Source organism: Nymphalis io, chromosome 5, assembly GCF_905147045.1.
Source record: "Nymphalis io chromosome 5, ilAglIoxx1.1, whole genome shotgun sequence".
NCBI lineage: Eukaryota > Metazoa > Arthropoda > Insecta > Lepidoptera > Nymphalidae > Nymphalis > Nymphalis io.
This window is the reverse complement of record NC_065892.1, coordinates 1,497,237-1,514,345: the sequence shown is the minus strand read 5'-3', so window position 1 is coordinate 1,514,345 and position 17,109 is coordinate 1,497,237. Positions and strand designations below refer to the sequence as shown.

At 32.1% G+C, this 17,109-nt stretch overlaps 1 protein-coding gene across 3 annotated transcripts in view; it reads left to right on the top strand.

The window, feature by feature from the left end:
* The window catches only part of LOC126768787 (cytochrome P450 4d2-like), a 104,417-nt gene extending 88,562 nt beyond the window's left edge, over positions 1 to 15,855 (top strand). For 2 of the 3 annotated variants that reach the window (XM_050487112.1, XM_050487111.1), the window contains exons 2-10: positions 4,150 to 4,239; positions 5,866 to 5,976; positions 6,102 to 6,287; positions 8,600 to 8,796; positions 8,869 to 8,938; positions 10,174 to 10,375; positions 12,651 to 12,802; positions 14,887 to 15,072; positions 15,335 to 15,854. In XM_050487112.1, the coding sequence (XP_050343069.1) occupies positions 4,150 to 4,239; positions 5,866 to 5,976; positions 6,102 to 6,287; positions 8,600 to 8,796; positions 8,869 to 8,938; positions 10,174 to 10,375; positions 12,651 to 12,802; positions 14,887 to 15,072; positions 15,335 to 15,507 (1,367 nt within the window). In that variant the 3' untranslated portion in view covers positions 15,508 to 15,854. Of the gene's footprint in view, positions 1 to 1,767; positions 2,219 to 4,149; positions 4,240 to 5,865; positions 5,977 to 6,101; positions 6,288 to 8,599; positions 8,797 to 8,868; positions 8,939 to 10,173; positions 10,376 to 12,650; positions 12,803 to 14,886; positions 15,073 to 15,334 lie in introns of those variants that run through there. The other variant, XM_050487110.1, reaches the window with a different exon arrangement.
* The last annotated feature ends 1,254 nt before the right edge of the window (positions 15,856 to 17,109 follow it).

Sequence of the window (17,109 nt, the reverse complement as noted above, 5' to 3'; positions counted from 1 at the left end):
TTTATTTTTGTTATTTGTCCATATAAACGCAAGTGGAGGCCTGGTGTCTTGTAGAACGGTTTATCTATTGCAAGCACCAATCGTCACATTATTTAGCTGATATTTAAATGTTATATGTTAATTTGTAAACTTTTTGTGAAGAAATAAATAAAATATTATTATTATTATTACTAACGAAGTATTGGCTTAGATCGATCAAAAATTAAATTAATGTATTCCTAACAGAAATAATCCTTAAAAAAATCCCAGGTTATATAAAATCTAAGCATCTGATAAAAGTCGGTTGGTTACTGAGGCGTATAAATGGAAAATCCCATCGGGTACACGGCTGGTACTTATATAAGGAAAGACGATCTGTAATGCTTCTTAATAACATTAAATCGCCTTGTTTGACAATAATAGGTACATGCTTACCTAAGTAATCACGTATCAGACGTTAGCATGAATCTCCGAAGTAAAACTATCGCTACGTGCTTATTTTTAAAAATGAAGCGTATGTTTAAAAGGCTGTTTCTATGTATTTGAAAGTCTTTGTAATAATTGTAATAAAGTCTTTGTAATGGTCTAATTTTTGGAAGTCCATATGATTAAGCTCCGAGTTTGCTATTCCAGTCAATAATTCTCATCCATCATTCATTCTCATCTGATGATTATGTGTTTTAGAAATATGTCAAATCTGTAAAAAGTAGTACAAATGGTTTGTCAACCAAGTTGGGGAACTAAGATGTCATGTATCTTATGCTTATACATAATTGTACTGGTTCACTCACTTTTCAAACTGGAATTCAGCAGTACAATGTATTGCAATTTGTAGTAGTTATCTGTAGAATGATTGTCAAGGTCACAGGATTTGGTGATAACCAATTTATACGGTGTGTCCCACTCCCACATTTGCAGGCTGTTACTATTATTAGATTTAACTATCAGATTTTGTGTGCAAAGAAATCGTTATATACATTTAATTTATAATAATGTCGCCGAGAGCCGCCAAACGGATACACTATGAGCTTAGAACCGATTAAAAAAGGCGAAGCATTCATAGATAAATGTGACTAGCAATAAGATAATGTGAAATGCTTTATCATTGGCCATGGTATATTCGGTTCTACTTTACGTCGTTATTATCAAATTTGTAGTCAAATTTTTGTATTGATTTTTAAGTGAATAATATGGATTTTAAGTTGATTCTGGAAAAAAAAAACAAAATAAATCTTAGCACCACCTACCTCATATCCTATCAGCTATTACTTACACCGTTGGTTGCCTGGAAGAGATCGCTATGTAGCGATAAGGTCGCCACAATTGTATGGTACTTTTATTTAGGCTAGAAGCCGAGATGGCCTAGTAGTTAGAACGCGTGAATCTTAACCGATGATCGTGGGTTCAAACCCGGGAAAGCATCACTGAACTTTTATTTGTTTAATTTGTGATTATAATTCATCTCGTGCTTGACGATGAAGGAAAACATCAAAAAAAACCTGCATGTGTCTAATTTCATTGAAATTAATTCACATGTGTATTCTACTTCTCTGGAGTAGCGTGGTGGAATAAGCTCTAAACCTTCTGCTCAATAAGGGAGAGGAGGCCTTAGCCCAGCAGTGGGACATTAACAGGCTGTTACTATTTATTTAGGCTGTATCCATGTGTATTTTTCTCCTTGTGGTTTACAGTAAAGTATAAAGTAAAGTAAATCTCGTAAACTGCCAAGTATCACACAGTACATATACAGCCTACTGCTTCTGTAAATAAACAGTTGATAACATCAACCACGCTTGTTTGCTAGCCTGCATAAAACTTAGTACTCTCGACAACGTACGCGTTCATATAATATATATCGCGTGAAATAGACAAGTGTGTTTTCCTAGAGCTGAAGGTTGCCCTTTATGCGCCATGAACCTGTGATCCTAAAGTTATTAAAGCAGAGAAGTTGTCCGCATACCGACGGTAGTGCAAAGGAAAAATGTTCTTATAAAATAGAGTGCAAATTATTTTCACAGATACGCTCAACGCACTCGTAAATATACTCGTCTCGGATTCGTATTCAAATATTTCGGTTTAAAAATGATCGCGTATTTTTTGCTTACGATTTTTGTGCTGTGGTTTATCCTATTTAGATATCGAAGGAGGAGAATGTATAAGTTGGCTTCGGTCATTCCTGCTCCAAAGGGCGATTTTCCCGTTATAGGAATAACGAGCTACTTGGCAGGGAGTACAGAAGGTATTTTAAAAATTTAAATTAAGGTTTTAATGCAATATACGATTCACTGTGTATAATTTGGTAGAATAACTCGCCAATACTATTTTCGTTTTGTTGTAACTTAACTTTAATTTTTTTATTATAAGTAATGATTTTCACTTCTAATGGAAAATTTTAATTGTTCTTTAATTTACAAGCACTAATTTTTATCTGGCACTAATTTTTAATTGGCATAATTTCGGGACCAGCTGAAATCAAGTGCTGTGTTTTGACTCAGCTATTTTCTGCTTAAACCTGGTTTCTATTGCCCCAGAAAATTTTAAATGATTTTTTTGTCCTATTTTCATTTCATATATTTGTTTAGTTCTGTAGTGTGTGACAATAAAAGTTGCTTTCCTAATTTTAAGTGTAGAAAAAACTTCATAAATTAGTAAGTTACTAGTTATTTTCTCTAACAATTAAATAAATAAGGATAAGAAAATAATAATACAATTATGTGCATACATTTATTTAATCTTGCTTGAAAATCTACAAATTTGCGACCCATCCAATTCTTATCTTGTATTATATGTCATATTAATAATTTCTACATAAGATTTTATATAATAATTAATAAATTGGACAAGTTAAATCATCACTTTAAATTTTATTATAGAAATTATTTCTTTGCCGCAGAAGGAATTATTTATTTTGCAGAGACGGATATCAAATGAAATGTACGCCGTATTTTGTATTTTGTTATATATAAACACGTTTTAAATTAATGTGTATAACATAATGTAGCTGTGCGCGCGATTTCACCCGCGTAATAACCTAAAATCATTAAGAGCAGATTTATAATATTTCAGTAGATACAACATTTTCATATTTTTTTTCGTGGGGTTTTAGTATTTATTGGTTTTTGCCGCACCCGGATCTAGATAGGATATATATAACATACAATTGTCCATGAGAAAAACAGCATTCCCTTAAATTAATTTCGACATACTTGAATGTCTTTCCCTGCTTTATTATTGTGACTGAAAACGATACCTTCCCAGGAAATTGTTCCCTTTTGAAACTAAAACGTAAATCTGTGTAGTACTTCTTATATAATATGTAACTAACCGAACAGGTATATATTTAACAAAACAATGAGAAAAAAGTATATACGGCAACAAAACGAAATACCTATCTGAACTTTAACTTACTTAACTTACAATAAATTTATTTACAAACCGAAAAAAAGAGTATTTTCAAACAACCTACTCAACTACCTGTTGAAATATGTCAAAACTATAAAAAGTACTGAAACTTGTCTATGGTCTTATCGCGATATCTTTCGTAAGAATTAATATGATTATTTGGACTGTGTTGTGCAGAAATGGTCCACATTACAAACAATTAAGATTTTTAAGAGGAAATGTTTTAATAATAGTAAAGAGCGCTGGTCCATTTCGCCCAGAGATTCGATTCAAAGGGGAAATGTGCTTTTTTTTTATATATTTGCCGGGAGGGCAAATGACTCTACTCCACCTGATGGTAAGTGGCAGCAGAGTCCAAACGCGACGACGGCCAGTACAGACGGGAAAAACGTTCTGCACTAGCCGCCTTCGCCTTGCCGGCCCGCAAGATGCCTCTTCACGCCTCGTTTGAAGGAACCCGGGTTGTAAGAGGAGGGGAACACGTGAGCTGGTAAGGAATTCCATTTTTTGGAAGTGCGACAAAAAAAGGAGTTGCCAAATTTCTTTGTTCGCGATGGAATTGATGTCACAGTTAGGCGGTGACATCGAGAACCAGCTCGCGTGGACTTAAGAAGGAAGGGAGGAGGTTAGCATTCTTGCCAACATTCCATGCACTTATCATTTGTACAGTAGTTTATTCTTAATTTTATTTTGTATAAATAATACATTAATAGTTAATTTACAATGAACTATGTTTAATTTGTCTGCAAATAAAATATTTACTTTCAGATATAATGTTGACTATGCAAAGATTCAGCTACTCGGCTATGGAAAACGACGGCATCATAAAAGGCTGGTTAAATCATATACTTTACTTTTGTAAGTATTTGTTATTATTATTATTTAATGTTTTAATTTATCGCAGGATATACGACGAGAGAATAGCCCATTTGTCTGTCGTAGCCAGATCAGATGAGGGCACGCAAAAATCTAGTTTCTCCACCATAGTTTTATTAATAACAATTATTTTTTACCTAATTTCATAAAAAGTATAAAAACGCAGATATTTATACTTCTATATACATTTTATAATAATAATATTAAAAAGAGAAAAGATTTAAGTTTTTGTAATGGATAAACACAAAATCCACTGAATCGATTTTAAAAATTACCCATAGAAACCTACATTATCAGTGAGTAACGTAGGCTATATTTTATTTAAATCTAAAAGATATTATTTTTGTTAATATTTAAAATAGTCCTTACGCAGAATTACACGACTACATCTCCCAAGGTGGCGATGTCTTCCATACCGAATTCGGTCATAACGTTCGGCTTAACGGCAACTAGCCAATAAACAGTTGCGCAATATATATTATGGAGCACAAATGTGTGCGTACGTAAGTCCACTCTGTTTCCTCACTCTCATAATCCGACAAGATATTTTCATAATTTTCGAGGCACGGAATTTAAACCACTGTCAACTCTTTTTTGAGTTTTTCTTGATGGGAAACCCCATTACTTTTGAATGTTTACAATCAGTGATATATACACAGGTATGTGAATAAATAATGATTGATTATTATTATTATTTTGATCCTTGGTTTTATTATATGGTTAGGATGTAGTACTTCATCTTATAATACAGGCAACTGGTGGCTGGTTAATATGTCGCCCAGAGAATCGGAATTGCGATACTTCTTGCGATCGTTCCACACGATTGTGACATTTGTATAGTAGCAGTTTTTAATTTACATTTGTATATAGATTTAAAGCTTTAATGCGAATTGAAAAGGCGAAGTAACTAGAAATTTGTTCTGACGTATTATATCAAATCTGGCTGTAGAACATTAGGCTCTGCTTACTTATGTTCCATTAACGACACCGCACTCATCCAGCTCAACAAGCGTTGCTCTATGTATATCGTGTCAACCTTCAAGCTTATAATTACTATTAGTTTAATTTTCTAAATTATCTCTTTGTTAATTACAATACAAAGTGTGTAAGTTCAAACTTGGGATAATTATTTTAATACTAGCTATTATTTTTGTTTTTACGTCAACTTTAGTAAAAAATGTTTCATGAATGTGTTTGTGTTTCCACTATCACAATTAATCAAAAAAAAATATTTATTTATTTAATTCAAATGTATATATTTAAATAAAATTCCTAGTAGCCTAGTCTAGAAGCTGGTACTGTGTACATTCCCTAACTTCGGAAAGCACGTAAAGCCGTTGGTCCTGCGACGGCACTATTTCCGGTCGAGTCGGATTTGCCGACCCATCGGATTATGAGAGCAAAAGTGAGAATAAAGTGCGTTAGTGAAGTTTATTCAAGGAGGCTCATAAAAGCACCATTGAACATCATGCTTGTTGTTCAATGGGTAAACAGTTCAGGGTTCTTTTTCCCTTAAGTTACTATACATAAGCCTGATTCCTAATGAGGAACAATTTTACTCCGATGCTTTGTAACTTGTGTAAAGAGCTACTTATTTTCTCTCAACAGTAGTATGTGATCCGGTCGATTTAGAGATGATACTAAAAACCTGCCTCGAAAAAGACGACTTACATAGATTTATGCGAAAGGTCATCGGCTATGGCAGTATTTTTGCACCAGGTAAGTTTTAAACTAATTAATTCTACAAAGTTAGTACTTTTTAATTTATTCCATTAATATTTTGAAAGTGATTTTTTTTTGGAGAATCTAAAGTAATTTCATGCACTGGTGCTATTTTATTTTAGTTTCAATATGGAGACGTCGCAGAAAGATCATTATTCCAGCATTTAGTCCAAAAATAATTGAAAATTTTTTTGATGTTTTTTCGGAACATAGCGTAAAGCTAGTGGAAAAATTAGCTAATAAAACTGGAACTGGATATTTCAGCATTTATTCATATTTAACTGCTTATACGTTGGATTCAGTGTGTGGTAAGTTACTTTTTACAAAATATGAAGGCTTTTATTTAAAACAAAGTATCTTGACAAGTACAAAAACTACACGAACAAAGAAACTTAATGTGTTTTTGTGTTTGTGATGTGACATTCCAAATGTTTTATCAGTTGATCTATACTTCATATTAATATTATAAATGCGAAAGTTACTCTGTCCGTGTCTATCTGTTCTGAAGCAAGCTTGAACCCCATGGACATTGGGTGCTCCTCCCCAATAACACGCAACGGCGACACAGTGAAAGGGCTCTAATAATTTGGGCTCAAATTTTGTAATAACATTAGGTTTTATTTTTCTAGGTGTCTTTTTTGTAACTTAGTTATTAGAACAATTTCCAATTTATTTCCAATTTATTATAAAAAAGAGAACATTTTATGTCGGAGTGTCTTGTCTGTTCGTCTTATATGAAAAATTACTGAATTATAATTATAATGAATAGTTAACTAAATACGACTCGTGGTTCTTTTTACTGGTCTTTTTACTAGTGGAAGGGCTTTGTGCAAACTCGTCTGTACCACCCACTCATCAGATATTCTACCGCAAAACAGCAGTACTTGGTATTGTTGGGTTCCGGTTTGAAGGGTGGGTGACCAATTGTAATTACAGGCACAATTGACATAACATCTTAGTTCCCAAGGTTGGTGGCGCATTGGCAATGTAAGCGATTGTTAACATTTCTTACAATGCCAAATTCTTATGGGTGTTGGTGAACGCTTACCATCAAGTGAACCAATGCTCGTCCGCCAACCTATACTATAAAAAGAAACAATTAGATCTCGGCTTATTAGAAGAGAGGACCATTTGACCAGCTCCTGGACATTTATGGCTGTTACTTATGGCTATACTTATTTTTCATAGTTAACTATAGATAGATTTTCTCAAATATTGTCCACGTAAGAAATATATTAATGATCGTTCCAGATATAGACGTATTTTAGCAAACGTCGCTCGTCAGGTTTCACGTTGATTTATTCACGTTTATCTATTATTAGACACACACGCGAAGTCAGACTTTGAATTATGACATTTCTTTGTTTCGCGAAAACAATATTGTTATTTACCTATTCCGAACAAAGTATAACAATAATGGGGCTAATAATTTAGTCAGAAAACAAAATTTTGTTATTTTATTGTACTTTTTAAACATATATGATAATTTTTGTAATGAGTTACGTCAAGTTCTTCGTTAGTCGAATCACAGACGAAAGGTATTGGATTCATTATTCATTAAAGTCTAGTATAAATCTTTATTTTTAAATAGATTTTTACGTTTAAATGTCGTGATAAAGTGTCAGTAAATATTTTGGCTTGTCCAGTCATAATTATGCGCCTTTCATATTGGATACACATTTATTGCTACTTTTCATTTGACATTTTGAACTATAATCTAACATCACGCTCTAAAACTCTAAACATAAACTTAAACATAAATAATTAACAATATACAATTTTCCTTAAATTTTCGCGGTTACCTAATTGCAAATTTTAAAACGCGCGACTGCCAAAACACGCTTATAAGACATGTTTTTAGCGTTATGCTAATTATAGTTAACTGAAATGTCTTATTTGACCGGACTAAAGGATGCCATGCTGATGTGATAAATACATATTACATACAATCAAAAGGCATGCATGCATGTAGACAAAGTAAATCATATGATTATAAAACATGGCTAATAGAAAATTAAGTAACCTTATTTTAAACTTATAAATTATTAAAAAAAAACATTGTATTTAACTAAAACAAATTAAATACTAAAAATACCTCTTACTTACCGCTTCACATCTTCACCTAAGGAGTCAAGTGATTTTAATAATTTATATTTAAATACATATTGCAAATTTACTTGACAAACAGAATAATTTATTTTTTAATTTGAATCCTATGTAGTCTACTTAGTCTCAGTATGAATTAAAATTTATGAATGATGTACATAAAGAGTTATAGGAGAATACTTTGAAGAATGTCTTATCAAATAGTTTGTTAATTGTTTGTATTTATCATAAGTATTATTCGCTTGCCTTTATTTCATTAATATTGGGGTCTGAGCAGCACGGAAGCCGTATAAAAATGATTTTTAGGCAGATTTATAGAACCGATTATCTTTGTGATGATGCCACGATGGTGGGTTGGGTTGGTGGGTTGTTTTCACTTATTAGTTCATACGTTTACGCATCTGATTGCACTTAACAATTTTAGATTTAGATGGAAATCAAATCTACTTGCTAAAATCACACAGCGTAAAATATTTATATACTTTTAATTATGAAATATTTATGTTTTTTTTAGAAACAGCGATGGGTGTTAAATTGAATGCTCAGAATAATTCGAATTCACCTTTTGTTACGTCATTAAATCAAGTTCTAGCCATAATTTGTAAAAGGATCTTTCATTTATGGCTACAACCTGACTGGCTGTTTAAATTATTTCCACAATATTCTAAACATGAAGCGTGTATCAAAATTCTACACGATTTTACGGATGAAGTAAGTTTGTATAATCGATTTTTACTTTATAAAAACGTAATTATTATTATTATAGTATTATTCAATGTCTAGGTAATACAAAATAAACGAGCCGAGTTGAAGAAAGAAAAAGACGCTCAGCCAGAAGACCAAGTTCATTACAGTACGTATGTTAAAGCATATATAAAATTAAATATAATATGTGAACCACTTTACCTAAAAAAGTTGTGATATTTAATGCATTAAGCCTCAGTTCATTTTCTATACAATTTAACCGATATTTCTCTTCTAGGAAGACAATTTTGCAAAGTTTTATTAGCAAGTCTTCTTTTTTTTATTATTTTTTCATGATTTTAAGATTTATTTGACAGAATGTCTACAGTTTAGAAACTTTACGGGTTCATAAGTTATATGAAGTCAACAGACTATTTATTATGTATGGTTGAGTTAGTGACTTAACAAAACGTACGTTACTTATTTATTACTTCACCTTATGTTTAAAGTTGAAACATGGATGAAAATATAACTTATATTCCACGTAAAGCAAGTTTACTGGGTAAAGTAAACTACTAAGAATATGTGAATTTTTGTACGCTTAATGTAAATCAGATAATCAATAGTTTATCAGATCAGGTTATGATATTTATTATATAAGCTGACGTTGCTTGAATTAGACCTATTTTCACGCGGCCAATTTCCTTTTGTCCTACGCTTAGCGGCCTGTATAACATGTCATTGTAGCCAAATTCTGCTAGATTTTGTTAGTATTAAGTATATGTTTAATATCATATTTACGCGTTAGATTCCCTCCTTTATAAGATTATTTTTCTCCTATCTCGCTTCTTATCTCAAAGAACATTTCTGCTTCATGGACAAGGTCACTGAAAAGCGGCTATGATCTTGTCATAACTAAAATATTTTGTTTCAATTTGTTCTTCATGTTCTTATTTTAAATCTTTTAATGCGTACTCAGTGAGACTTTGAAGTGAGTTACCGCCTAAAATTTCCTATCTTTAAATCAGATGCGAAAATCTTCAAAATATTGCTAGCAATAAGATCGTTGTTCAGATTTTTTTTTTGTATTTTATGAGTATATATTTATTGTATAACTATTTTTTATATATGCAATTAATTTTATTAATTTTAAACTCAAAAATTTCTCTTTTTCAGATAAATCCGCCTTTGTTCACTATTCATTAACATTAAGTTTATTTTAATGTATGATTAATATTAATGAAACTTGTTTAGTAAAGATAATAAAGAAAGAAACAAAAATACATGTTCATTCCAAAAATGTTATATTTTTATTAAATAATGTCAATACAGAAAGTCTTAGAAGTATCAGAAATATTTTTGTCTTCGTATAAATTGAATTGTAAAGATTTATATAACTTACAGATCTAGATGATTATCAAAGGAAGAATTTACTTGAGCAACTTATACACCTCTCTGGTTGTGAAAATGGATACACAGATCTTGAACTACGTGAGGAAATTTTGACTTTGTCGATTGCTGGCACTGACACCACTGCCCATTGTATAGGATACACTTTACAGCTGCTATCTAAGTATCCGGAAATACAAGATAAAGTATACGAAGAGTAAGTATTCATATACATGAATAAAAATAAAATAACATTTAAAACATACTTTTGAGTTATCGGTAATCTATGCACTGAAATTAAGAAAATTTACTCATATGGTTATTATTGGGCCTCGTAGTGGCTAGAAATAAGATCATAGATCACGAAGTCTTGGGCGAAAACCCCAGGTCGAGCCGATAATAAGTTATTGGAATTTTCTGTGATAAATTAGGTAACGCTGTTGATCCTGCGCCTAAGCACTTTTCGGATTATGATTATGATATGAGATGATTATGATTTCGGATTATGAGAGTAAGGAAATAGAGAGTGCAACTGTGTTAGTGCACACACTATCATGCCTTCCGCAGTTGGCTAAGATTCACACAACACACATACTAACTTTAAAGTTAAATAAGCAGAAATTTGATATATGAGAAAAGAACATAAAGCATTGCGTAACTATAGAACCGCTGTATTAAGATTTTTTTTTTTTTTTATAGAATAGGAAGGTGGACGATCATATGGGCCACCTGATGGTAAGTGGTCACCAAACGCCCTTAGACATTGGCATTGTAAGAAATGTCAACCATCACTTATAGCCAATGCGCCACCAACCTTGGGAACTAAGATTTTATGTCCCTTGTGCCTGTAATTACACTGGCTCACTCACCCTTCAAACCGGAACACAACAATATCAAGTACTGCTGTTTTGCGGTAGAATATCTGATGAGTGGGTGGTACCTACCCAGACGAGCTTGCACAAAGCCCTACCACCAGTAAAAAGCCCTACCACCAGTATTAAGATTGTGAGCAAAGGGGCTAGGAAGAGTTATTTTGTTTATTTATTTGAATGAATTTTAGGATTTAAAAAGATTTGAAAAAATCTATTCAGTTTTAAAACAAAGAGATTTTTTGATGGGAAAGTTTATATAAGTAGGTTAAGTACACTATGTAACATGCTATGACACGCGTTTACTTTAAAAAAAAATCCAACGGATTTTAAAAAAAAGTTATTTAATTTTTAAAATATTTTTAAATTATTAAGCGTTAGTTACTTTTTAAATTATTAAATTCATACAATAATTGTATAAACAATACAATTATATATGCGATGTGGTTGTTTCGAAGTTATTATTTATAAAGAAAACGGTATTCATCAGCTAATATGTACAATTATTTATCTCGATTCTATTTTAAATACTAAAGGAAATACGCAGTATCGATTGAATAATAAATTGTTTTTTGCAGTTCTATTACCAATAATTATATAAAGGTATTTTAGTCGCTTACTTAGTATATAGTGGAAAGTGAACTGATATAACGATAAGACTGATAAATAGTTATTTTGAATTTTGATGAATACGAATAAATATCAAAGGTGTAGTGATAATTTTATTTATTAATCTATATATAAAAAATATATATCGACAGCCTGTTAATGTCCCACAACTGGGCTAAGGCCTCCTTTCCCTTTTTAGGAGAATGTTTGGAGCATGAATAATAAAAATAAATGAATTATTATTATTTATTACATTATTTTGTCTTTTAACTCGGCTTATATATCTTGGTGGCACATTAACAATGTAAGGGATGGTTAATCTGTCTTACAGTGCCTATTTATATGAGAAGTGATGAATATTTACCACGTTCTATTGGATAGACTGTCTGAGTATTTTAAATTTAAAAAAATCTCACAAGTTATTTTACCGCTAAACAGCAGTACAAAATATTATGTTACAAGTTCAATGGTAAGTGAGCTGGTATAATTACAAGAATAAGAACAATGCAGACAACGTAAGAAGTTTATATAGTATACGTATATATTTTTTTCATATTTTTCATTCATTTTCGACGAATTAATATATTCAATTTATTTATTTAATAATACGGACTCCAACAATTATAGAATAAATCATTAGTTTTATATAATACAAAATGAACTAACAGTATTTATAACTTGCTTAAAGCCACTTCACAATTCTACTAGAAAATAAAAAAAATATCTTATATCTTAATAGTCGTGATGGCCCAGTGATTGAAACACGTAAATATTAACCGATGATCACGAGTTCAAACCCAGGCAAGCACGAATGAATATTCATGTCATGCTCGGCGCTGGAGGAAACATCGTGAGGAAACCTGCATGTGTCTAATTTTAAGTACACAGTACTATTGGTTAAACATCTGGTTATCTCCGTCTGTCATCAGAATTTATTTTAAAATTAATTGTGTAACTATACAACCTCTATACGATATTATAGTAAGGGATACAAATTTGTAATTCTGTTTTCAGGCTATGTACAGTTCTAGAAGACTCAAAACGTCCTATTGTTAAAGACGATTTACAAAAATTAAAATATTTAGAGAGAGTTGTTAAAGAATCTTTAAGGCTGTTCCCTCCCGTGCCTTTCATCATTCGGAAAGTAGAGAGAGACATTGCGTTACGTGAGTATTAATAATAATAATGCCATCCAGATCGATATCGGCCACGGCGACCAATCTCAAGAGAGAATAGCCAACTGCTCAGGAGATATTATAGTGCACAAGTGTGTGCGCAAACACAGGCGGACTCTCTCTTCCCTCACTCATAATCCGATGGGACGGCAATCTGACTGGAAAGAGTTCAGGAGCAGGAACCAACGGCTTTACGTGCTTTCCAAGGCAAGGGTGTATACACACTTCCAGACTCTGGGATGCTTATTCTTCTTTGATATTAATCTAATCACGAGGCCATAGGGTCAAACTTCTAGAGTCGAGAAATTCTCAGTAGTAGCCAGGAGTGTCAAAGTTGGCCGTGAGAACATTCAGGTACTCGGAACGCACGTGAAGCTGTTGGTCCTATGCTTGAACCCTTTCTGAACAGTGTAGGATTTCCTAACATATTATAGCGAAGCGAAAACAAAGGAACAATTTTATCAAATCACATCATTTTTGTCAAAATAATGAATTTACATAATTATCATTATGAACTTAAATAAGTATATACAAATCTATCAATATAGCAAGAATACTACCAGCATTTCCCCATAAAACTAACTAAAAATCTATTATTACAATATTTAATAAAAATAAAATAAGCAATTACGTCTTCTGTCCTGTTTGAAATTTTAAAAATATGATGCTAAAAATAAATTTAATCTAATCTCTTATATAAACCTTTTAAAAAAATTAGAAAGTCAACATGTTTGTAACAAAAAATAAAATAGTGGTTTTTCTTATTTTTTAATCAAATCAGTGTTCGTTCGATGCGGTCTGAAAAATAAATTCTACGCTACAATTTTAATGTTAAGATGAAAAAGCACTTGTTTAATAAAAATTAATACCAAGGTACCACTCACTCATCAGATATTCTACCGCAAAACAGCAGTACTTGATATTGGTGTGTTCCGGTTTGAAGGGTGAGTGAGCCAGTGTAATTACAGGCACAAGGGACATAAAATCTTAGTTCCCAAGGTTGGTGGCGCATTGGCTATGTAAGCGATGGTTGACATTTCTTACAATTCCAATATCTAAGGGCGTTGGTGACCACTTTCCATCAGGTGGCCCATATGCTCGTCCGCCTTCCTATTCTATAAAAAAAAGGTCACGCTGAAAAAGAAAAAGTCTATTTTAGCTGTTTAATTAGGTGCATATTAAATAGGTTATATACAATTAAATTAAATTATCATGCTTTAAAATCAATGATTGTTAACTTCAAACTTTTTATGATCTAAATAATCCTTGAACCAAATTTTTTTAACTTATTGAGTTAATTGCAGTTTATTGTCTAAAAAATTCCAGGATTTGTATGAACTCTGGTCCCACCTTCAATAGCGACGTGTATATCGTTGCATAGGTATATTTAAGCTGAACAAAAGTTACTATAGTTCTAAGTTCCAAATCTTAGTCCATTGAGAGTTATGCATTACTAAACACATCAGTTTATCAACCCCAATATAATGCATTCTATGAATCAATACTAGTATATTTAAGTGGTAGGGCTTTGTGCAAGCTCGTCTGGGCAGGTACCACCCACTCATCAGAAATTCTAACGCAAAACAGCAGTACTTATACTTGGCATTTTTATGTTTTGTGTCAGACACAAGGGACAGAGAATCTTAGTTCTCAAGGTTGTTTGCGCATTGGCGATGTAAGTAATGGGTAATATTTCTTACATAGCCAACTTAAGATTATTAAAAAAAAATTATATCAATATAAAATTATATAAATTATGATTACGATAATGGTAGTATTCTTGATATATATGTATACATACAAACACACAGGCAGACAGACAGACAAAAATTCGACATCGGCCTTTTACAATTTTATTATAAGTATAGATAGAGATATGCTTAAACCATCTTATTCATTTCTATCAAATATGTTGAGCTGAAGAGCATGCTAGTTGTCCAGATTCTTACAAAGATGTTGTTAAATGATCATTTATGTTGGTAGTCGGTACCGCTTTGTTTTATAGTTTCATTTTCAGGAAGTTGTAAGTCTAGTTGTTTCAATTCTAATCTATTTGTTTTTTTTATCTGTTTTAGCGTCTGGGCGCGTATTGCCCAGCGGTTCAGGTGTAGTGGTGTCAATTTGGGGATGTCATCGTGATCCAAAATACTGGGGTTCGGATGCTGAACACTTCGATCCAGACAGGTTTCTTCCAGAGCGTCTGAATTTGAAACATGCCTGTTCTTTTATGCCGTTCAGCAATGGTCCAAGAAATTGTGTCGGTTTGTATAATTATTTACACATATTTTTGTATAAATATACTATTTATCCTGTGTTGGTATTTTAAGACAATTGTTATTGCCAATAAAATAACTATTGGCAGACTGCAAATGCGCCACCTGGTAAGTTGTCACCGTCGCCCCAATACATCGTCCTGTAACAAATATTAACCATCCCATACATACCGTCATCAACCTTGGGATCTAAGATGTTACGTCCTTGTCTCATGCCTGTAGTTATACGAGCTCATTTTTGTCATTTCAGGTTACCAATACGCCCTCATGTCCATTAAGACGATACTGGCGACATTACTTCGTAACTACAAAGTCGTTGGAGAACCGGAGAAAGGCCCGATACCTCATATTAAAGTAAAATTGAATATTATGATGAAGGCCGTTGATGAATATCAATTAGCTTTAGAAAAGAGAACACCTTAAACTAAGTCTAACTAACAAAAATTTTTTTTTTGTTCTGCTCACTGTAGTAGCGAAATGTGTACAATGTAGTCAGTTCGGAATTTCCCTGGGAAGTTTGTTTTATCTTCGATTATATTATGTTAACTTTTAGTGAAATATTTTTCAAAATTTCCCCAAAAATTCAATAAATCTATGTTAAATTGTTTTTGTAAAGAGAGGTTTTGGTCTATAATAAAAATAATACTTAAAACAATTAAATTTCCAAATACAGGCATAAGAGTTTTGTTACAATAACGTGTAGATAGCTTAAATAGTATTAAATATATACTTGAATATGTGTCAAAAGTGTTTTTATTTAATAAAAGACTTTGAAAACATTTGAGTGCAATATTGTTTTCATTATTATCCTCATTAATATTCATGGTTATCCTTAAAAATTCTATTCTTTAAGAACTCCCTTCGTTTCTTACTCGCGGAATGTTAAAAACCGACATACGGAGATGCGCTATTTTAATGCGTGTATCCTTAAAATAGATAAAATAAACCTGATAAAAGTACCGTAGCATTCTGAAGTACAGGTAATTAGTAAGTTTTTACGTTGATTAGGATGCAGCTTAAAAATCGATTTTACTTGGAGTCTCAATGCTTTCTGCAAAGTTAATAAAATAGGGCTTTTTGCAACTCCATCTGGGTGCTACCCATTCATCACATATTCTACCGCCAAACAACAATTCAACAGCGATATTGTTGTGTTCCGGGTTAAAGGGTGACTGAGCAAGTATAGCTACAGCGCAAGGGACATAATGTCTATAGGCGGTGATGACCATTTACCACCTGTTTGCCTATCTAAATAAAATAAAATAAATAGTGCTACGTTGGGTATAAAGAGGATTTCTGTGAAATATTGTATCTAGCACCATTAACTGTTTACAATATAATAGTAATTAATTATTGCTATTTTATTATTCATTTGTAGTGACGATTACGTGCGCTTTTAAATATAAGGATAAATATTTATGATATTTATAAAAGTTAATAGCTGTATTGACTCTATGGCCTGTGATTATATAAGTATAATATTAATAACATTATATTCGAGAGATGTAAAAGTAGCAGGTTTGACTGACTGACATATCAACCCAAACTACTGGGACTAGCACGGGTTCCTTTTACACATTAGGCTAACACTAAGAAAGGATTTTTGAATATTTAGCCCCAAAGATTCACACTTCTCAGTCACACTCCCGATCGAGCTTGAACATTTTAAAAATTTAAAATCTAGACAACCATGGTTGTGACAAACTTTTGATAAGTCAACCTAATACTGTTTAATGGAAATAAAATAACCTTTTATTTCATAAAAAAACATGAGGGTACATTCTAAATTATGACGCGAGTGAAGCTGCGGGTACAGCACTAGTCAAAGATATTAAGATGAAACGATAAAAAATTTACTAATCTTTACTGATTTGGCATATTTATATTTCTAACAATTGTTAGGAATCCTCTAGTAAATAAAGTCAAGCGTAAGTTGAATAATATGATTAATATTACTTGCAAGAAACAGACGACGTTGCGAATAGAACACCCAATAGAATTGAAGTATTGAATATATCATCAGCT